Genomic DNA, 23,169 nt, shown 5'->3' with positions numbered 1-23,169 from the left:
AGATCGGTCTGTGATCCGTCACCGTCTGACTGAACAGCCTCATGGCAGTGATATTTTACAGTTCTTTATATTTTAATCAAACAAAATTTGTTAAAACAAGTCATTTGGTGTTTTCAAAGTCATGATATTGGGCTTAAACATATTCCAGATTCCATTTGTGTTTAGAGGCTGCTGCTAAGTGCAGTAGACAGCTTGCACACACAGTTCAATGTTCAACATAGTAGGCTTAATAAAGTTAATGATCACTCAAAGTTAAAAGGAAAACTCTAAAAAAGCTCTCACTCACTTGCTCTGAGGCTTCAGATGGATTCTTCAGGAGATTTTGGCATCTTTCTTCAGTTAGGGGTGCATTTTGCCACAGCCAGCAGCTGACAGTAAATCCATCACATGCTGCAGCATTTCATCCAGAAGTATTTTGGATATAAAGTATAAACCCATTGTTCTTGAAGCTTTGGGCTTTCACTTGGAGTTTTGTCTTATATTCCAAATGTTGCAGGGAACTTCATCCAGCAGATTGTACCCCTCTAGCATAGTGCACAATTTACATCTTAATTATTTAATATTTTGAAGTAGTTGCACACCAAGCTGGTGTCAGACATGGTGTTGTTTGTCTCGTTCAGATGGTAAAGCAAAAAGTTGCTGTATTAAGTGCATTAATGATCAGTGGTGTTTGAATTCATGACAAGTTTGGTTTGGTGTGCTCTGCTGGTAAAACATAAGAGCAAAACAAAACACACACTGCCCTGCATGAAAATTAAATCTTGATAATATAGCACGTTATGATTTTATTTAACTTTCCTGTCAAATAACAATTTAATTTCTTAGTCTATGGCTGTATGACATCTGCATTTTTTCCTGCTTTGCCTCAAGAGGGCATAAAACCCAGTGCCCCCGTGTAGATGGCACCTGTGTGTGTGTGTGTGTGTGTGTGTGTGTGTGTGTGTGTGTGTGTGTGTGTGTGTGTGTGTGTGTGTGTGCGTGTGTGTGTTGGTCGGTAAAATGATTTTCCCGATTGGGAAACAAATCCAGTTGCAGTGAGGAGCAGAGCAACTGCATCAATAAAAAAATTTCTTACCGTTATTTTGGTGTTTATATCTCTTATTCTGCAATAGTCATTAAAATACATTATATAGCCAAGAATATAGTAGACTAAGTTATATATCATTTTACAGTGTTTACAGTGTTTTAAGCTAATTGACAGCAGATGTGAAGCAGCAGTGAAAAACGTGCGCAATAAAAAAATTTAATACATTTTAGAAAGTTGATTAGTATATTGACATAAGACACTGAACGCTTTGCCAGTCCTGTTCTAGACTCTGATATTTTGATTATTTATCTTAATTTCCAGTATCTTTATTTTAAAAAATGTATTCTTGGTGTGCTTTTGAGCACAAACAATGAGATCATATCTGACAGTCTGGCAGACCATTGAGGTGCTTGGAGGAGGCGTTAAAATGCTAGCGGTCCTGGTGTTAGAGAACGCTTTTTTTTTTTTTTTTTTTTTTTTGCATTAATTTCCCGAAAGACCTTTATGAGGTCCTTAAGAATGGAATGGTTCTCCAGAACACTCTAAGTGCTCCAGTGCACTTAAGAAGAATGAGTTCTTAAAGTGAATGGAGAAAAATGTACCCTGTGGCTGTAGTACTATTTTAGTTTTTGGAAAATTCTGTTTATTCATTTTTCACTTTCATATTTTGATAAACATGACATACCAGATCATAACAAAATTCAACATAACACACTACAGAACCATTACCATAACAAGAAATACTGCCTCTTCCATTTGAAACATAAATAACATATAAACACATATACACATCCTCTCCCTCCCACATAATGTCCGGTCCTCCACTCCTCCACTTTTTCTAAGGGAGCACATGAATTAACCTCATTGATCCACTGCATAATATTAGGGGGATCTTCATGATTCCACTTAGTTGTGATGCGGCTGTAAAGGTTAGACTCACAAAGCCTTTTATCCTTTGGGAGGGGAGCCTCAGATAGGTCAAGTCCCCCAGCACTGTGATTACAGGTGATAAAGAAAAATTCCAAAACAATAGTTTTGTCATACTATTTTATTACATGACTTTGTCAAATACTCGCTTCTGATTGGTCAATTGCAGCATTCTAAGATCTGTTATTTTTCCAACAGATCGTTGCTATGTATAACAGACTGTTGTTATGAAGAAACAGCTGTCGCTATGGATGCAGTTCTGATCATCCGGAAGGGCAATAAAAAATTTTTTGAATCCAATTCCGATCAATCAGTCAAAGAGGGAATTACAACAAAAGATCATTTTACAACCTTGTTGTTACTAGACTGCTGTTCTGAGAGAGAACTACACTTCTGCACCTCCTCTATGGGTCTGTTTTCAGCAGAGGGTTAGAGAGAGAATCTGCCCCGTGACGGTAGATTTATATAACCCTTGAGTTTGTCAGCTCACTCTGTTACTTCTGAGTTCACCTTCTGTTAGGTTCATTCACGTGTATCGTGGAGCTTTTCTGAGTGCAGAGAAGTCCGGGCGGAGCTGAAACACAGAGCCGACAGACAGCTGCTCAGAGCTGGGGAGCTCAGCAGCTACGAGCTGGTTCGTTTGGTTCAGCTCCCTAAAAAGAGCCGGCTCTTTCAGCTCCCAAGTGGCTCCTCAGATTTTTTGTTGCTTAAATTAATTTATAATGTAAAATGAATTACTAATGTAAAAATCATACATTATATCTAATGTTTATTATTTATATGGCTTTATTTATATACTCAACATACTCAACATGGTCAAAATTAAGCAGAGTGCTTAATTTTGACAACAAACACCACATTCATTCATTCATTTCATTCATTTTCTGTAACCGCTTATTCCGTAAGGGTCGCGGGCTGCTGGAGTCTATCCCAGCTGACATTGGGCAAGAGGCGGGGTTCACCCTGGACAAGTCGCCAGTTCATCGCAGGGCTGACACATAGACAGACAACCACTCACACTCACATTCACACCTCACACCACAATTTAGAGTCACCAATTAACCTGACATGCATGTCTTTGGACTGTGGGAGGAAGCTGGAGAACCTAGAGAGAACCCACGCAGACACGGGAAGAACATGCAAACTCTGCACAGAAAGGCCCTGCTCCAGCAAGCCGGGGGATCAAACTCAGGACCTTCTTGTTGTGAGGCGCAAACACCACATATTATATAAAATACTAATTTTCTGTGTAATTGTAATATTTAACACTGGATATATTAGTCTTCTGTTGTGCAATGAAGTTTTAATCTGTCAACAATCAGATATTTTGTCTGATAATAATAAATGCATGCTGACCAGCCAGATGAGAGCTCAGAGTTTGTTTTTTTAACTTTTGGGATTAAAAAGTTGCAAAAGGACTCCTGCACACTGTCTAACTTGCAATATATATTGCAAGTGATATATGACATATTGAAAGTTAGACAGTCTTCTCTCTCCAACGCACCTGTCTTGTTTAATAGATGTGCGAAGGGCTTCCTTTGTTTCTAACTTTTGGGACTAAAAAGTGGATCTTCATGTTCGCTTATAAACACTATGTGTAGCAGCACCATGGAGGAACTGACCACACTGTTTGCAGGATGAGTGAATGACACACAATTACAGACACCGGGCTTTTGTACTGACTTTTTTGGCCACGCGAGTCAAACCATGTTGCCGCTGAGTTGCATTTTCATGACCGCTTGTATCGCTGCTAACCGCACCCGACATGAACCATGAGCACGACTCACCTCAAAGTGGGCTGTGGTCATGTTGCGCTGACCGTGGCCCAACGGTGGCGAGCCTCCTTTCGGTCCCCCTTCAATATGTGAGTGTTGTGATACTGAGCTCGTGTGTGCAGGAGAGCAGAGAGAAAGACGGTTTTAAAAGTCTCTTTGAGTTTAGCTCTCAGTACTTCTGTATCTTTGGGCTGTGTCTTTATATCTTTAAATATAGTTTCTCTTTTCTGTCTGTGTTTTTTTACTGTCTGGAGTCTGTTTTATTAAATACAGTTGATGTCTGTCGTTCTGTGCTCGTTCACGACTGCCCCCTGCCACATGTCTAAATGCTGGCTGACTTCTTCTCTGCACCACTGTCATCGTCCCAGTCAGGAACTGACTCACCAGCTCCCCCTTGTGCCCAGGTGGTTTTGAGGCCAGCTTCACAGGTTTTAAAATAAAAAAAATAAATCTTTCACAGATAATTACTAACCCTACCAGGCCAAACTTAAAGGACCCCTCTAAGGCCTCTTGTATTGACCTAATCTTAACAAACAGAAAAGAAAATTACTCACTTAGGAGTATTTGAACTAGGCTTTAATGACCACTGTCCAAAAGCTTGCATCAGAAGTACCAGAATATAAAAGCAATGTCCCTGTATTTTCAAACATTTTGATGAACAAACTTTCCTGAGTGATCTTCTTGCAATTGATATTCATAACACTGCTAAAATCTCAGATGCTGAACTAGCCCTTGATCACTTCTGTAAATCGTTTAACTCAATAGTTAATAAGTATGCACCTTTATTAAAATACAGAATACAGAATAGGTCTAGCCCCTGGTTTTCATCAGAAATTTCATCTTTGGTTAAAGAGAGAAATAAAGCCTGGACTCCAGCCAGATGTACTGGGGACCCTGGTCACATACTTACTTTTAGACAGCTTAGAATCAAATGTACATCTGCATTAAGGAAGACTAAATCTGATTATCATTTGAAACTAATTACAAAATTATATTCAAATCCAGCAAATTTCTGGAAGGCAGTAAATTCTCCTGACCACAAGTCATCCATCTCATTTCCTCCTCTCACCACAACAAATGGGTGTTCTATATCAGACCATAAGGAGATTTGTCTAGATTTTAATGAACATTTCACATGTGCTGGTAACCTGTTTGATGAAACGTATACTGGATCATCTCTGTCTGCTATTGATCCCATCACCCACACAATGACAACTCCTTGTTTTTCATTGCAGCCTTTCTCTGTTGATGAAGTGGCCAATGCACTCTTTTCTATGGATTCTAAGATTTCCATGGGAGAGGATAAATTTGACCCCCTCTTTTTAAAACTTGCTACTCCAATTGTGGTCAGCTACTTTACACACTTTTTTAACCTTTCAGTTTTAAACGGCACAGTCCCTAAGGTTTTGAGAGTTGCTTATGTAACACCTTTACATAAAGGCGGTGGAACAGCTAACCTTAATAATTACAGACCTATTTCTTAATTATCATGCTTAGCAAAAATATTGGAATTTCTTGTTAGTAATCAGCTAAAATCATTCCTCTCAACACATTGCACTCTCAGCATGCACCAGTAAGGATTTAGGGATAGACACAGCACTGTTATTAATGCCACTCTTGTTTTAAATGACATAATGACAGCCTTAGATAGGAAAAAACACTGTGAGGCTTTTTGTATTGATCTGTCAAAAGCATTTGATACAGTGGATCATGCATTGCTCTTCGCCATAGTCTTGGATTTGGTGATATGGTTTTTAAATGGTTTCAGAGTTACCTTAGTGACAGGCAGTAGTGTGTTTGTATTGGTGATATTAAATCTGAATTTGTGTAAATAGCATCCTGGGGCCTGTATTGTTCACACCTTCTATCAATTATCAATATTACCTCAACTGTTACTGGGTGTAACATTCATCTTTATGCAGATGACACCATTTTGTTCTGTATTGCGAATGATGCACGCCGTAAATTCCCTCCAACACCGCTTTTCTGACCTATAATTTGTACTCAATAATCATAAACTAGTTCTCAATGCAGACAAAACAAAATCCACGTTGTTCACCAGATCAAAAAATATCAGCCTCATCACCTCTACCAACAATGGTACAAATACCGGAAAGGTCACAGAGTATAAGTACCTTGGTATTTGGATTGATGAAAAGTTAACCTTTAAGTATTATGTTTCCAAGATAGTGTCTTTTTTGATCATGAAAATTGGGTTCTTTAATAGAAACAGACTCTGCTTTCCACTGCACTGTAGAAAGATGCTTGTTGAGGCATATATATATATATATATATATATATAATCAGTTTTAGACTATGGTGGTATTTAATACAGGCATGCCTCTGCTGCCACTCTGAAGCCTCTGGACTCTGTTTATCACTCTGCCTGAAGATTCATCTCTGAAGAAAGTTATGACACCCATCGCTGTGACTTGTATGCTAAGGTTGGGTGGCCCGCACTCTGTGTAAGATGTGAAAGACACTGGCTTTTATTTATGTATATGGCTCTCATCGGCCTTTTACCTTCTTACGTCAGTTCAATGCTTTCTTTCTTTCTTCTTTCTTCTTCTTTCTGTAAGTTTCTCTTAGGTGTCTTGGTACTTTTATTTTTATTGTTTTACATTGTACTCTGTATTCTGCATTATAAATGAGGTCTCTGCCTCAATGTATTTCCGAGATAAAATAACGGTTGAATGAATGAATGGATTCTATTCCACGTCATGTCCTCTCCTTGGTTGGTGATCTTAAGTTTGTTATTATGCACTTATGTCATAATTCCAATCAAACTTTCCTCATTTTATAAACATAAGCATAATTTCACTCCTCAGATTCTTTATTTGGCACAACAGATACATCTTGTATAAAAATAAATCTATTTTCTAATATCTGTTTTACCAAGATTTCTCAGTTGTCTTCCATGTTGTCCCCCTGGTATTATTCCTCCTTTTAAAGGTCTTAAAGGAAGTGATAATCACCATACTGTTGGATGCGACTGAAACAACTGATGGGAAAACTTGCTTTCCATGGCAAACTAAGAATAGAAACAAGGCAATTCATCAACCTTTTCAATAAGAAAACCAAGCAGGTTTTATCCAAGTAATCATTACTTGTAGAAACGTGACAGACTATAATATAACTTGTACTTTTTGCGGCAATTTAACAGAAAGGCTGGTGCATTTATTTTGGTCTTGTCCATATAATAAACAGCTGTGGAGTAAACTGTCATGATTTATTGCCGATCATAATTCTTGGCTCACAACCCTATCATTACCTAATTTTCATATTATTTTGTTCAAATTTTATATTCATATGTCTAAATTTATATATTTTTTTATAGAAAATATTTTTTAGAACTGACTTATTTTCCTTAGAGACCCCCCCCCCCCCTTGTATCTAAGGAAAGCTGAGCCCCCTTTTCACAGCTCTAACAGGAAACCAAGCCAACTTACAGATAAATGACAGGATTAAAGTTTGATCTGATTTTTAGGACCTCAGAGCAGACAAAGTCTGCCAGGCCCCAGCTTGGGAATCAATGGCCTTCACCCCCCCCAAAAAAAATTTAACAAATTTTTTGTACAAATTAAAAAAATGTTCTTAAATTAATTTAATTAAATTAATTAATTTAATTTAATTTAATTTAATTAATTAATTAATTTAATTAATTAAAAAACAGATTTGTAAGATTTACAAAATATTTAAATATTGTTTTTTTTCTGTCATTTTCAATACACCCTTTGGTCTCCTTTTTTTTAAAGAAGACATCATCACTATTCAGTGCATTTAAAATTGCTGTAAATCTTTATTTGTTTCAATAAAGTTTTACAAAAAAAATATGCTGACTTTGATCTCTTTGACGATTCTAGAATGTGCCTTTGATGATGTAAGCTCTGGAATTCTGGACCCAGGCAGAACACAAGCTAACTTCTTTCTGATTTGTAACAAACTTAACTAAACTAACTATTGTCATTTTCAGCAGGAACTGTTCAATACCAGTACAAACAGACTTTTCTCATTTCAACAACATACTAATACCACTATACTACACTAACTGCTGAATTTGTTATACAGTATTAAAGGAAATAAACGCAGCCATGTCTGTGGCAAAAGCAAAAAAAACGTTTACCGCTAAAGATATTCCAGCAATTGTGAAGACATTTGAAGAAGTTGATACTGATGGAAGTAAAGGCTTGGACGTAGATGAATTCTGTGAAGCAATGGAGAAGTTACATATCACTATGAGTAAAGAAGAACTCACTGTCCTCCACATGAAGATTGACACAAATTGTGATACAACTGTGGATCTTGGGGAGCTATTGGACTACCTGTCGCACAAGGGCCAAGCAGCAAAAGACATGGATTACAAAAATCAACCATTTCCAAAACCTTTCACAAGGTTTTCTCTAAGTTATAGTTATAAACCAGTCGTTGCTCTGGTATTCATGCCCTTCATGGAGGACACAGACCTTCATCAAGCTTATGCATTTCCACTACAAGAAGTCAGGCCTTACCTGTCTGGTCTGTATGCCTCAGTCAGCCTGAACGGTGTCATCCACATGTGGCATGACCACTGTGACACTCCATACAGAATTGAAATGACCACAGAAAATACACATCCTATGTCACACACCAAAAAAGTGTGTGTTACCGACATGGTGTACATCAGAGAACTCAGACATCTGGCTGTCTCCACTTTTGACAGTGACGTGTTTTTCTATGATTACTGTGATTTCCCTAATATTTGTGATATTCATAGTGCTATAAAAGTAGAGGACAGGGTCACTACCATGCTTTACTGGTCCAACGGGACTGAAGCCATATTTGCTTTTGGTGATGTAGCAGGAGATCTCTACATATTTATCTCATATAATATAAAGAAGGGAAAGCTTTTCTGTACAGAGGTGAAGGAACATAAATCTGTGCGAGGTTATCCAACTTATCATATTTCAGCTCTGTTAAAACACCACTCTTCAGACTTTATTTGTCAGAAATGCCAAATCTTTGGTGATGTATGCAGTCAGATTCGATACTTTCCATCAATAAAGTCATTTTCTGTCTGCGGTGAAACGGCCAATAGAATGGTCGTTGTTACCAAACCCCAGCCACCCAAAATGGCAATGTATAAAACTATCTTTTGGGGCATCTCACATACAGGGTGTTTCACCTGTGCTGAATACTTCCCTTTGGTTCAGTATCTGGTGACAGGGGGTAGAGATGGCTTATTACGGGCGTGGTTTCTCCACGACACCACAATGTGTATAAAGGAATTTAAAGGACATGTCGCACCCGTTACTGACATTGTGTTTAATCCTCTAGACAACTTATTTGTCTCTATATCTATGGACAAAAACATACGTGTGTGGTCCAGTGATTGCTGGCTGACTCTGCAAAGCATATTCTTTGAAGGTGAGAAAATCTCCACTTTCCATTATAACATTTACAACAATGAGTTACTCGTGGCTGATAACAATGTAGCAAAATTTATTGGAAGAGGAACAGATGTTTTTAAAGAAATGTTAAAATCCCATGAGAAGCCCCTGTGTGGTGTTCTCTATCACAGCATTTACAAACTGGTCGTCTCTGTTTGCCAGGATGGTGTGGTGACAGTATGGGACATATTAAGAGGAAATGCTGTCATGGAGTTCAGTATCATTTCAAGTGAGAGAAGGGACAAATGCCAGGTCAAAAAAATTGCCCTGGCATTTGATGACCAGCAGCGCAAACTAATTACAATTTGCCCGGGCGATAAAGTGAGACTGTGGAATTTCAATAATGGATTACAACTTGACGTTCTTCCTGTTATAGTGCCAAACAAAGTGACAGGTTTGGTCAGCATAAATGATAGGATCTTTGTCTGCCAAAGGAACTCCAAGGTCATTTTTGACCTGGATATACATAAACTTCAGAACAGATTTTTGCAGCATGATTATTTAGATGATATTTGTTCAGCTGACAGGTGTGAATCCACACTGATTACTGCATCCAGCAATGGAAATGTTATTGTCTGGGATGCCAAGACTGCAGGGCCTCTCTACTTTCTGAACACCATGAAGAGCCCTAGAATATACATAGAAGAGGACAGAGATCACATGGAGGTAATGACTGTTAACAATAGTCAAATGAATGTCAGAGACACTGAAAACAAGTCTGATCAGAATATCAATGATCTTATTATATGTCTGAAGAAAAGAGAGGAAAATTATGACACAGCCACACTGCTGACTTGTGCAGATGTTTACATCTATGCGTGGTCTGTTAAAAGCAGGGGAGGTCTGTTAGCAAAGTTCAAGGCAATTAAGAATGATGATGCTGCCATTACCACCATGTCGACTGATACCAATGAACAAATATTACTGATTGGGGATAGTATCGGAAGGATTTATCTTTGGGACATCCAGGAATTTGGGATTAGAAGACAGGCAGATAATGGGCCATTTGAAAACATGCAAGAGTGCCATGTGTCATTATGTTCGCCTCCTCTGTTGCAGTCCTGGCGAGCTAGCCCCACAGGGTTGTTGAGTGTTACGTGTGAGCCTGCTTCTAATGCCATATTTACTGCAGGGTTGGACTGCAATGTCCATATATGGACAACTACAGGCCAGCACATAGGTATCTTTGGTAAAGACGTGTGGAATACAAATGACACAGAAGTCAGCCTTACAGAGAATGCTGATAGGGATCAGCAGAAAAGACCAAGCGCAGAAGAGCCAGAAGATGAAGACAGTGGGTCGACAAGTCCACTCATGTCACTATTATCAGGCACTTACAATAAACAATTTCAAGGCAAGGCGAAAGACGAATATCAGTTGTTCGGTCTATCAGTAATCAACTCACTGTTACCAAATGAGGACACTTCCAATGAAGAAGAATATCCTCCCCTGTCTCATGAAGAAACACGTGCATTGTTTAAAGAGGGCCGTAGCTTGCGTTACACAGACGTAAAAAAGGTGCATCTGATGCAACTAGATGAAATTGAACTAGACTCTAAACAGAAGTCTCATGGTGAAGTCCGGCAGGGCTCTGAAAATATATCACCACCAGGTCCCTCAAACACCACGTCAACCAAAGGCCATGCTAATGCTACAAGCAACTTGTCACTCATGCAGCAATCTGCCAGTGCAGTCAAACAGGAGTCTAAAGACACCTCAAAGCATGTGCATTTTTCACCCATCTCAGAGACAGTGCAGCTCACACGTAGACAGAATCAAATCAAGCCACATCCACCTCAGACACCACTCATCAAAGGTGGCACTAACCTAAAACAAAGCTCTCCTCAGACAGCTTCTCCACATTTGAAAAAGACTTCAACCAAATATGGACGTGTACTTCGGGAGAGAGACACATTAAAAGGCGATGTCCATACACCATGTCCACCAAACATCCTGCCAGACAAGCCATGCATCCCTGGTGTGGCTCAGCTCACCACAGGCAACAATTATTCTGTGAAGGACACATCACACATGCAGCAATCTGCCAGTGCAGTCAAACAGGAGTTTAAAGACACCTCAAAGCATGTACGTTTTCCACCCATCTCAGAGACAGTGCAGCTCACATGTAGACAGAATCAAATCAAGCCACATCCACCTCAAACGCCACTCATCAAAGGTGGCACTAACCTAAAACAAAGCTCTCCTCAGACAGCTTCTCCACATTTGAAAAAGACTTTGACCCAATATGAACGTGTACTTCAGGAGAGAGACACATTAAAAGGCGATGTCCATACACCATGTCCACCAAACATCCTGCCAGACAAGCCATGCATCCCTGGCGTGGCTCAGCTCACCACAGGCAACAATTATTCTGTGAAGGACACATCACACATGCAGCAATCTGCCAGTGCAGTCAAACAGGAGTCTAAAGACACTTCAAAGCATGTACGTTTTCCACCCATCTCAGAGACAGTGCAGCTCACATGTAGACAGAATCAAATCAAGCCACATCCACCTCAGACACCACTCATCAAAGGTGGCACTAACCTAAAACAAAGCTCTCCTCAGACAGCTTCTCCACATTTGAAAAAGACTTCAACCAAATATGGACGTGTACTTCGGGAGAGAGACACATTAAAAGGCGATGTCCATACACCATGTCCACCAAACATCCTGCCAGACAAGCCATGCATCCCTGGCGTGGCTCAGCTCACCACAGGCAACAATTATTCTGTGAAGGACACATCACACATGCAGCAATCTGCCAGTGCAGTCAAACAGGAGTTTAAAGACACCTCAAAGCATGTACGTTTTCCACCCATCTCAGAGACAGTGCAGCTCACATGTAGACAGAATCAAATCAAGCCACATCCACCTCAGACACCACTCATCAAAGGTGGCACTAACCTAAAACAAAGCTCTCCTCAGACAGCTTCTCCACATTTGAAAAAGACTTCAACCAAATATGGACGTGTACTTCGGGAGAGAGACACATTAAAAGGCGATGTCCATACACCATGTCCACCAAACATCCTGCCAGACAAGCCATGCATCCCTGGCGTGGCTCAGCTCACCACAGGCAACAATTATTCTGTGAAGGACACATCACACATGCAGCAATCTGCCAGTGCAGTCAAACAGGAGTTTAAAGACACTTCAAAGCATGTACGTTTTCCACCCATCTCAGAGACAGTGCAGCTCACATGTAGACAGAATCAAATCAAGCCACATCCACCTCAGACACCACTCATCAAAGGTGGCACTAACCTAAAACAAAGCTCTCCTCAGACAGCTTCTCCACATTTGAAAAAGACTTCAACCAAATATGGACGTGTACTTCGGGAGAGAGACACATTAAAAGGCGATGTCCATACACCATGTCCACCAAACATCCTGCCAGACAAGCCATGCATCCCTGGCGTGGCTCAGCTCACCACAGGCAACAATTATTCTGTGAAGGACACATCACACATGCAGCAATCTGCCAGTGCAGTCAAACAGGAGTTTAAAGACACTTCAAAGCATGTACGTTTTCCACCCATCTCAGAGACAGTGCAGCTCACATGTAGACAGAATCAAATCAAGCCACATCCACCTCAGACACCACTCATCAAAGGTGGCACTAACCTAAAACAAAGCTCTCCTCAGACAGCTTCTCCACATTTGAAAAAGACTTCAACCAAATATGGACGTGTACTTCGGGAGAGAGACACATTAAAAGGCGATGTCCATACACCATGTCCACCAAACATCCTGCCAGACAAGCCATGCATCCCTAACCTAAATCAAAGCTCTCCTCAGACAGTTTCTCCACATCTGAGAGAGATAAGGTATAGATTTGAAAAGGTGCCCAAGATTCCACAAGGCAACACATTAACTATCAGTTACCTCACACAAGGTCCACCAAACACCATGCTAGGCAAGCAGAGCTCTGTGAAAAAAACAAAACCTATACATTTGCCAACTATCCCTGAAAGAGTTCATCTCACCATAGGCCACACAAATGCTATGAAGAACTCTGGCATTGACCTTAAAACAAAGCTCTTCTCAGACAGCCTCTCCACATTTAAACAAGACTAGGTCCAAATATGGTTGCTAATAAGAAAGAACAGACTATCTCCCTTTGCACTAACATTTTAAAGAACTTACCAAGGCCCTGTCATCATATCAACAACTGCAACTACCATTTCCAATCACCGAGAAAGGCAGTACCTTCTGCATTTTTTTCCCCAGGATGATGGAGGCATGACATGCCCTACTCTGCCTCTGATTTCTATCCGTCTATGTCAGTTTTCTTCGGGTGCTCCGGTTTTCTCCCATTCTAAAAAAAAAAATAAAGACTTTGACCAAATATGGACATGTACTTCAGGAGAGAGACACATTAAAAGGCGATGTCCATACACCATGTCCACCAAACATCCTGCCAGACAAGCCATGCATCCCTGGCGTGGCTCAGCTCACCACAGGCAACAATTATTCTTGAAGGACACATCACACATGCATCAATCTGCCAGTGCAGTCAAACAGGAGTTTAAAGACACCTCAAAGCATGTACGTTTTCCACCCATCTCAGAGACAGTGCAGCTCACACATAGACAGAATCAAATCAAGCCACATCCACCTCAGACACCACTCATCAAAGGTGGCACTAACCTAAAAGAAAGCTCTCCTCAGACAGCTTCTCCACATCTGAGAGAGATAAGGTATAGATTTGAAAAGGTGCCCAAGATTCCACAAGGCAAAACATTAACTATCAGTTACCTCACACAAGGTCCACCAAACACCATGCTAGGCAAGCAGAGCTCTGTGAAAAAAACAAAACCTATACATTTGCCAACTATCCCTGAAAGAGTTCATCTCACCATAGGCCACACAAATGCTATGAAGAACTCTGGCACTGACCTTAAACAAAGCTCTTCTCAGACAGCCTCTCCACATTTGAACAAGACTAGGTGCAAATATGGTTGCTAATAAGAAAGAACAGACTATCTCCCTTTGCACTAACATTTTAAAGAACTTACCAAGGCCCTGTCATCATATCAACAACTGCAACCACCATTTCCAATCACCGGGAAAGGCAGTACCTTCTGCATTTTTTTCCCCCAGGATGATGGAGGCATGACATGCCCTACTCTGCCTCTGATTTCTATCCGTCTATGTCGGTTTTCTCCGGGTGCTCCGGTTTTCTCCCATTCTAAAAAAAAAATTAAGGACTTTGACCAAATATGAACGCGTACTTCAGGAGAGAGATACATTAAAAGGCGATGTCCGTACACCATGTCCACCAAACATCCTGCCAGACAAGCCATGCATCCCTGGCGTGGCTCAGCTCACCACAGGCAACAATTATTCTTGAAGGACACATCACACATGCATCAATCTGCCAGTGCAGTCAAACAGGAGTTTAAAGACACCTCAAAGCATGTGCATTTTCCACCCATCTCAGAGACAGTGCAGCTCACATGTAGACAGAATCAAATCAAGCCACATCCACCTCAGACACTGTGTGAAAGGCTCCCTGTCTGATGTGCGGGCCTACTAACCTCATTCACCTTAGCTTTTCAGTAGCGATAAGTTGTGTTCAGAGTTGTCTGTTAGCTGTTGAAGTTCCCTGCCTGAATCACCAGTGGTGTATTGTGTGTTGACCTGTGTGCGTCCCTGAGAATAAGTAAGTACAGAAATATGGTTGGTTTAGTTTAAGTCAAGTGTTGGGAAGATGTACAGTGGGTGCCTTTAATGCTAACATTGGCACTTAGCATGCTAGCGGATCGCGCCCGCATGCTAACATTAGCGATTGGCATGCTAGCGGTTAGCACGTTAGCGATTAGCATGTTAGCGGTTAGCACGCTAGCGGTTAGCAGGCTAGCTAACTGGATGCACATCATATGTACCTGTATTGTTTATATGTTTCGGTTAATAATGGAAATGAATGAACCCTCATTTATATTTGTTGTGTTCACAGTCTGTGTGTATTATTCAGTTTATTATGGGTGTAATTTGAGTTATATTCTTGGTGTAGTATGCTAATTTATGCCATAGGTGTGGTGCTGTACTACTGTCTATGTCGGTTTTCTCCGGGTGCTCCGGTTTTCTCCCATTCTAAAAAAAATCTAATTAAATAATTAACAGTATTTGCTGTGATTATTTGATTAATTTAACAGTTTCCTTAACAGGAATGATTTAATTGACAGTGGACCAACATTTTTGCATCACCATATTTGGTAGAAAAGTCTTAAAGTCTTAAAACAGATGTGTTAATATCAACACAAATTGCCTCAATCCCCAACAAACTAATGTGTCTATATAAGGACAACACATTTTGTGTTAATTTTAACACAACACAGTGACTGTGTTGAATATAACACAATATGTGTAGTCCTTATATAGACCCATTATTGTGTTAAAAATGTATTTATTTTACTTCCTATTGACATGAATTTAAATAAGTACACACCCAAGTGTGTAAGCTACAGCTCAGAATGACTTTATACAATTTTCTGCCTGGGATTTAAGTAAACTCTGTCTCCCTGGAAACATGACCGGCTTAATGGCCTGACATCCGCAAGGTCATTTGTTCATCATGTCAAACACACCTGTTCTGTTCACCACATAAGCAGTAATGATTATCAAAACATTCAACTGCTAAAATTCTGAGGAACATCAATACTTCTTCCTTCTCACATTCTGGAAGGATGTGAACTCTTTTACCAAACAAACGTTCACCTCTTGTATCGTAGTTAAGAGGTACTACACTTCCAGTTCTGTAGGTCTGATCAAACACACTAACTGTGTGTGCAACATGGATAGTGTTTAAAATATTAAGATCTTCATTCTTTGTACGCAATTTTTCAAGCAGCAGCAGCAGCAGCACTCCTCCGTGTCCAGACTGCAATTGAATCGCACGTGCACAAAGCCGCCGCTGATCCCGCTCTGGCTTACAGAGCAGGATGTAAACATAAATGTTTCTTCACTGTCACACCAGCACAGCGTGTGTGTGTGGAGGGGGGGGGGGGCTGAAAAAAACAAACAGTGAACCTGAATCAGGCCCAGATTATTTACCATTGTTAATGTTTTCAAGTTAAAACATCTATACAAAAACTCATTAAAAATGTTACAGTTATGGCAAAAACTGTTCATGTTTTACTGTGACTTGTTATAGGCTCCTAAGCGTAACTTTAAAAACTAAAACAAACTTAAGAAAACTAAACAAAAAAAAAGCAAACAACAAAACAAACAAAGAAATAATAATAATACTAATAATAACAATAATAATAATAATAATAATAATAATAATAATAATTACAATAATAATAATATTAATATTAATAATAATAATAATAATAATAATAATAAATACATTTAAAAAAAACTAAGTAACTCTGCCAAAGTTTCTCTTTTGGGTCACTTTGCCGGTCCCAAGCCCGGATAAAGGAGGAGGGTTGGACGTAGCGGAAGCAATTCCACGCCACATGACAGTCTTTTGATTAAATTTGATATTCTAACATTTAACAATACAGGACAAAATTGGTTTATATAATGTGGGTCTAGACAAAGCATTTAAGTCACAAAGTTATTTTGAGAAGGGATGGCCTATTTCAGTGGCAAAATAAAAAAACAAACCGGAAGAAAGTTCATTTGTAGTTCTAAACATATTTAGGGTGTTTTTTACTCACTTTTTTGTCTCTCCCACAATGTTATTCCTCTCTCCTATAGCATCCATTACAATTACATGCAAATGGAAAATTATGCAACTTAGGCGATAACATCATTTAGCAACTTCTAGCGACTTTTAGGACAGCCAGCTACTTTTCTTACTGAGGAATTGGCAGCACTGGCCTGCTCACCGCTGCCACGCTCCCTGCTTAAGTTTAATTAAGTCTGAATGAAGATGACAAGAGAGGTAACGTATGGCAAGCCGTTTTAACATTTAATGGCTAAACTTCATTATCCACATTTTTTTTATACTTTATTGCAGGTTTTACTATTACAAGTTTTCAAACTCATTAATTATTTCATTCATCCTGCCACATTTATACAGATTTTGTATTTTACAGACAAAATTAAAGAAATTAAAATAAATCAATAAATAATAACAATAATTAAAAAAAATGGGGGGAAAAGGGTGCATTAAAAAGGAAACAAGGAAAGAAGAAAAAAGAGAAAAAAAGCAAAAACCCTCATGTTAATTTTCCAACCAAATTCTTTCCAGTATTTTGATTGTGTTGTCCTAAAGATTCTTTTACAAGAGTCTTTCTAAATCTTCTTCTATAATTGTTATTGCCATTTCTATTTCCCATTTGTCTTTGGTGCTGTCTGTATTAACTTTTGTTTCTCTTAAGATCTTATACAGCTTTGAAATTTTGCTATTTTTATTGTCTCTGTTTTTGCTTATAAAATCTCGTAACCCATGCATCTCCTGACTCTGATCCTCTCTTTGCTGTTTAGTGAGATGGCTCCTCATCTGTGAATAGATCTGTAGTCCCTTAGCAGCCCATTCTTCCAGTATTTTATCCATTTTATTTGGCAAGACATCTGGATCACTCGCCGTCTCTCTCAAGTATATACAATTTTTGTCAATCTCATACCTTTTACAAATGTTTCTCCACTTTTTTAATGTGTATTCTACACATCTGTTATTCCCATTGTGTTTTTGCATTTCCTTTAAACTTAGGTAAAGTAATGTTCCAGTTAATATTTGTGTTGATTGTTTTTCCATTAGTTTCCATTTAGTTTTCACTTTATTATTCATCCATTTCATTATTATAGCTATTTGTGTAGCATGAAAATAAGTAATTAAATCTGGAAAGTTAAGCCCATCCTTTTCTTTAGGTTGTATTAGCATACTAAGTTTTTTCCTTTTCCTTTTATAATTCCAGATATAGTTGTGAAAGCATTCAAATCCATCTTTTAAAAATACATTGTGGAATGGGTAGTGGTAAAACCTGGAATAAATTGAGGAATTGAGGAAGGATCATAATTTTCACACTTTCTACTCAACTCAGTATTCGCTCTGGTACAGTTTTCCATCTATTTAAATCTTGTCTCAATTTATCTTCCAAAACTTGGTAATAGAGCTTCTTTATATCTCCAGTAAGGTAAATTCCCAAATATTTAATTTTCTTTAAATTCGATTTTAATTTATATCTATTTTTAAGTTCTTCTGATGTCTGTTTCCTGAGAGTTAATGCTTCACATTTACCTTAATTAAGCCTATAGCCGGAATGCTTACTGTATTCTGAAATTGTTTCCATTAAGTTTGGTAAGAGTTGGTCTGGAGAGGTTAAGTAAACAATCACATCTGCACATAATGCCAATTTGTGGTGTTCTTCCTTTATACTTACCCCTTTAATGTTATTATTTTTTTCTTATATTTTCAGCAAGTGCCTCAATACAGATTGCAAATATAATTGGTGACAGAGGGTCTCCTTGTCTTGTCCCGATATGGATTCAAATTTTTCTAGACAGTGTGCCATTGACCTTTACACACTGATCGTTGTCTATAATCTCAGGCACAATGGCTTTTAATCTATTAGCTATGATTGATGTTATTATTTTATGATCAGTGTTCAGTAGTGATATTGGCCTATATGAGGAACATTCTGTAGCATCTTTACCTTCCTTATTAATCACTGTTATTATAGATGAATTCCAAGTAATCGCCCATGTTCCAATTTGTAGTGCAAAATTATAGGCTCGTAATAGTAATGGTATCAACTGTTTATTAAATGTTCTGTAAAATTCATTAGTATATCCATCATCTCCTGGTGTTTTCCCTGTTTTCAGTTCTTTTATTTGCTGTGCTATCTCCTCTGCAGTTATGTCTTTCATCAATTCATTTTTCCCTCCTGATATCTGTTTTAAATTAAAAAAATTAATTACTTATTAAACAAATTATTTCATTTGTTTCAAATCGATGTTGCTTGCTTCATCCTTATAAAGTCTTTCATAATATTTTGCAAATTCTTCAGCTATTTTATCCTTTTCTGTTACTATTTCTAACCTGCTTCCTGTTCTAGCCTAGTACTGTGAGCTCTCTTGATCTGCTGCTTAAGTCTATGTGCTAAAAGTTTTAAGGAGTTTGGGCCTCCATCATAGTATTTCTGTTTTGCATATGTCATTAACCTTTACACTCTCTTATATTTCTTTTTTAATTCAATTTTATACTCCATTTCCTCTGTAATTTTATATTTTTCTTCCAAACATTGTATTTGTTTTTCCAGTATCTTCTGTTTTTGTTGTTTTTGCTATTATATGTCCCCGTAAAACCGCTTTTGCTCCTTCCCAAAACATAATTGGATTGATGTCTCCAGTGTCATTTATTTCTACATATTCTTTAAGTAAATTATTTATTTTTCTTATAAACATTTTATCTTGCAAATGGGAATTATTTAACTTCCATATTTTTCCCCTTCCTTTATGTTAAGATTTATATTTATTGCCACTGTGGCATGGTCGGATAAGTCCCTTGCGCCTATTAAGCATGTTTCAACCAACTCTACATCTTTTTGGAACATAAAAAAATAATCCAATCTGCTGTAGGTTGAGAATCGACCTGAATAATAAGTACATGCTTTTCTAGTTGGATTCAATATCCTCCATATATCTACTAATCCAAGCTCTGAGACTGCCCCCCTTAGAATTGACGATGCTTTGTCTGCTCTGTGTGCTTTAGTATTTGAGGAGTCCAGTCTAGGATTTAATATAAGAGTCAAGTCTCCTCCCATGACTGTAATTCCTTTACATTTTGTCAATAAAATTTCAATTATTTCCGTCATAAATTCCGGGCCCATTTCTGGTGGGTAATACACATTTAAAAAAGAGACCATGACTGACTCTATTTTACCTATTACTAGAACAAATCTACCCTCTTTGTCAACAATATGATCTTCCTCTTCAAAAGCTATGTGTGGTTGTATAATTGTAGCTACTCCCCTTTTTTTTTGATCCATATGAACTGGAGTAAATTAGTCCCTTAGTCATTATCCGGAATTAACATTATAGATATCAACAACTTCATTTTGACTAGTCGTAATTACATTGTGACTAGTAAGAATTTAAGAATTCAAGATATCTATAATTTCATAAAAAGTAAAAAGTATGGGGTAAGGTTATTGTCAAAAGATTCCTGATTCCTGAACTACTTGATCTTTTGGATCGCTTGGATGTAACAATGCTTCCGACTCAAGGGAATTTAAAAGGCATCCTTCTAAAAGTGGCACACAAGCAGCTGATCCAAAAACCAAGATATGCAGCAGAAAAATATCATTCATTTCTGGCCACTTTCTAAAAGAAGCATTTGTCAGCCCACAAGCTGTCCAATGTCCAAAAATGTATGCAGATAAAAAAAACCATCAACAAGAAAGCTTTTGAAGTTGCTGGATGCATCTCCAACCACCCAAGCAGAGAGCCAAAGCTTTCGTTTTCTGCAACAGTACATCGGAGGACTGGACGATGCAGGACTCAGAAGGATGTTAAAGTTTGTCACTGGGTCAGATGTAATCTGTGCCAACAAGGTTGAAGTTCACACCAGTAGATGGAGTGGCATGACAACCAGTAGCACATACCTGTGGGTCAGCCCTGGAACTCCCATGGACATACACTTCCTGCCCAGAACTACACACTGAAATGGACAGTATACGGCTGCTGAAAGCTCCTTTAAGTTCAGCATAGCTTAGGTCAGTTCATTTTTCAGGTGTAATGAAAATGATTGGTGGGTCCAAGAGAAGTATTGTTTAGATTCATTCAGCATTTACTCACAAGGTAAAGCCATTGTAACATGAAAAAGGAAAGGAGGACTTAGATTTATAAGAAACATGTATTTAAGGTGGAAAAGTGTAGGCCATTGAAGAAATGAAGAATTCCAATAATTAATACACCAATAACAAAAGGCTGAGAGCTAATTTTAGAGAGATGAATGCTCTCCTGAAAATAGGAGGTTGAAATACTTTGAACAATAACTTGTGAATATGAAATTTTTTTTCCTCCTGTGTGTTCATAGGGGGTGGGGAATGAGACATGAAACATTTTAGAAGTTCCCAAAACTCTGTTAGTAAGAAATGTTGGCAGAAATATCCGGATGCTTGATATAAGTGAAAGTACCACACTGTAAAAATACTATGGGTTTTGCACCAAACTGCATGGGATTAGCGTGAAGTGGATGTGTCTGTAAAGGGGTAACTCTTATCATCAGGAAACATTTGCATTCGGATATCTTGAAGTAAGAGGTCAAGGGCCCCCTTGCTCGTGACCTGATTTTAATCCCTAAAATTTAGCCTAAATTTGGAGCTTTATTTACCTCCCTTACCAACAAGCTAACACAACGTGGTTAATTTTCAGTGGATGCAATTTATGTTCTAGTTTCAAATACCATATCTTCACTGTAGCTCAAAAAATTGGCCTGCTGAATGTAAGCCTGCTGGTCTCTGAGCGTTAAATGACTAGAGATTTAATTTATTATAATGTGGTTGTCAAAATATTGAGCTAAAACATTTCAAAGAACTGTATGTAATTTAATTATACTTGCACGCAAGCGCACTTTGCTGGCTTTATCTTAGCCAAACTAATGGCTTTAACACGTATCAAAAATAAAAGCAATATCATACAAATGTAAAAAGACTAAAATATAGTTGTAAATCCTCTCACCACAATTGTGTTTTTTGAGATTAGAGGCTGAAGTCTTGTAAACTGATATCACAGTAGAGGTCAAACAAAGTTTGTATTGCATCTGGACGCCGTCTCCTTTTCTCCCTCTGTACTAGAGAAATTTCTCCAGGCATGGCCACGGGCAGTCCTCCATCTTTTCTCCATCATTTTCACTGTTGACAGTGTTGTCCTCTGTCTCCATTTTGGTTTCTTTCTCTCCAAATCTTCAGTCCATAAATTACTCTCTATTGCCTGCTGCAGGTCATAGGTTTTAATTGGCCCGGCCGCGATCAGATAGCCTTATTGGCTACAAAAATGCAGATGAAAGGTTTGAATATTAACTCAGTACTCAGTAGTGACTTATGATTTTAAAAGTGGTAAAGGAGATTACATGGTGTAAATTGTACTTAAATATGAGTAAAATTACACATTTGAAAAAATACTCCCAAAAGTGCAAGTACCCAAAAAAAACTACTTAATTACAATAATGTGTATTTTATAATTATATTTATAATTTTTATAATGTGTGTATTTGTAATTTGTTACTGGAAATACCAGATAATGCACAGTTAACAAGCAGTTAACAAGCACCCACCCTCCCCCAACCCCCGGAAAATATTGTCAACTCCAGTGCGTCATTTCCAGCTCCAACTTCCAACTTCTAAGGAAAATTGAATATTATAAGCAGCATTAACATAGTTAGCAATGTAACTGAAAAAGTACCCTACAGCTGCCTCCATCTGTCATCTGTCCCAGAATTTATAGTTGGCACTGTTTGTCTTTTGTCCAGATAAGCAAGCTATAGCATGTTTTATTAGCAAGGTGCAAGCAATGATGCTCAGACACGAGGCTTCCTCTCTGACAGAATGTATTGTTTTCAGAAGCATTTCCAAAGTTACGGAATTTCTTTAAATGTAACACATTACAATAACAGTATTCATTTCCTTTACATTTTTACTATTATTACAAACTCAGTTTTTCTGATCTAATTTTCTCCTTCTTCCAGGTTTCTTCCACAGGTAAGTAAACAGGTAGGTATAATAACATTTCTCCTTTTTTTTCTTCAACAGGAAAAAACAAATATGAGGCAAGTATTTATGAAAATAGTCTATAATTCAATAAACATAAGCGTACATTGTAACACTCCACTGTATTACAACAACAAATAATTTTAGGTGATATATGTGATGAATTTGACATGTTTTATCAACCCTGGCACCTAACAGTCATCAAGAAAAAAAAGAGACTTGTATCTACCATCCCACTCTCCACATTTTCTGCTGTGGGCCCTGCAGGGACCTTTTTCTCTCAAATCCACGCTTCCACCATTATGACTGAGCATCTGACAGCTTGACCTCTCCTCACCAAGTCA

At 38.3% G+C, this 23,169-nt stretch overlaps 1 protein-coding gene across 1 annotated transcript; it reads left to right on the top strand.

Moving 5' to 3' along the window:
- Window positions 1-7,820: 7,820 nt before the first annotated feature.
- On the top strand, window positions 7,821-22,820 carry LOC146331391 (cilia- and flagella-associated protein 337-like). The gene is made up of 2 exons (XM_084743016.1): window positions 7,821-10,449; window positions 22,804-22,820. The coding sequence occupies exons 1-2, from the start codon at window positions 7,821-7,823 to the stop codon at window positions 22,818-22,820; spliced, it is 2,646 nt and encodes an 881-aa protein (XP_084599142.1).
- The last annotated feature ends 349 nt before the right edge of the window (window positions 22,821-23,169 follow it).

This window comes from Lutjanus erythropterus, chromosome 2 (genome assembly GCF_056507025.1).
Source record: "Lutjanus erythropterus isolate fLutEry1 chromosome 2, fLutEry1.hap2, whole genome shotgun sequence".
In the NCBI taxonomy this organism is placed as follows: Eukaryota; Metazoa; Chordata; class Actinopteri; order Lutjaniformes; family Lutjanidae; genus Lutjanus; species Lutjanus erythropterus.
Note: the sequence above shows the minus strand (reverse complement) of the source record. Positions and strands in the feature narration are given on the sequence as shown.

Coding starts and splice junctions, on each gene's coding strand:
- LOC146331391 (XM_084743016.1), top strand. CDS start 7,821: ATGTCTGTGGCAAAAGCAAAAAAAACGTTTACCGCTAAAGATATTCCA.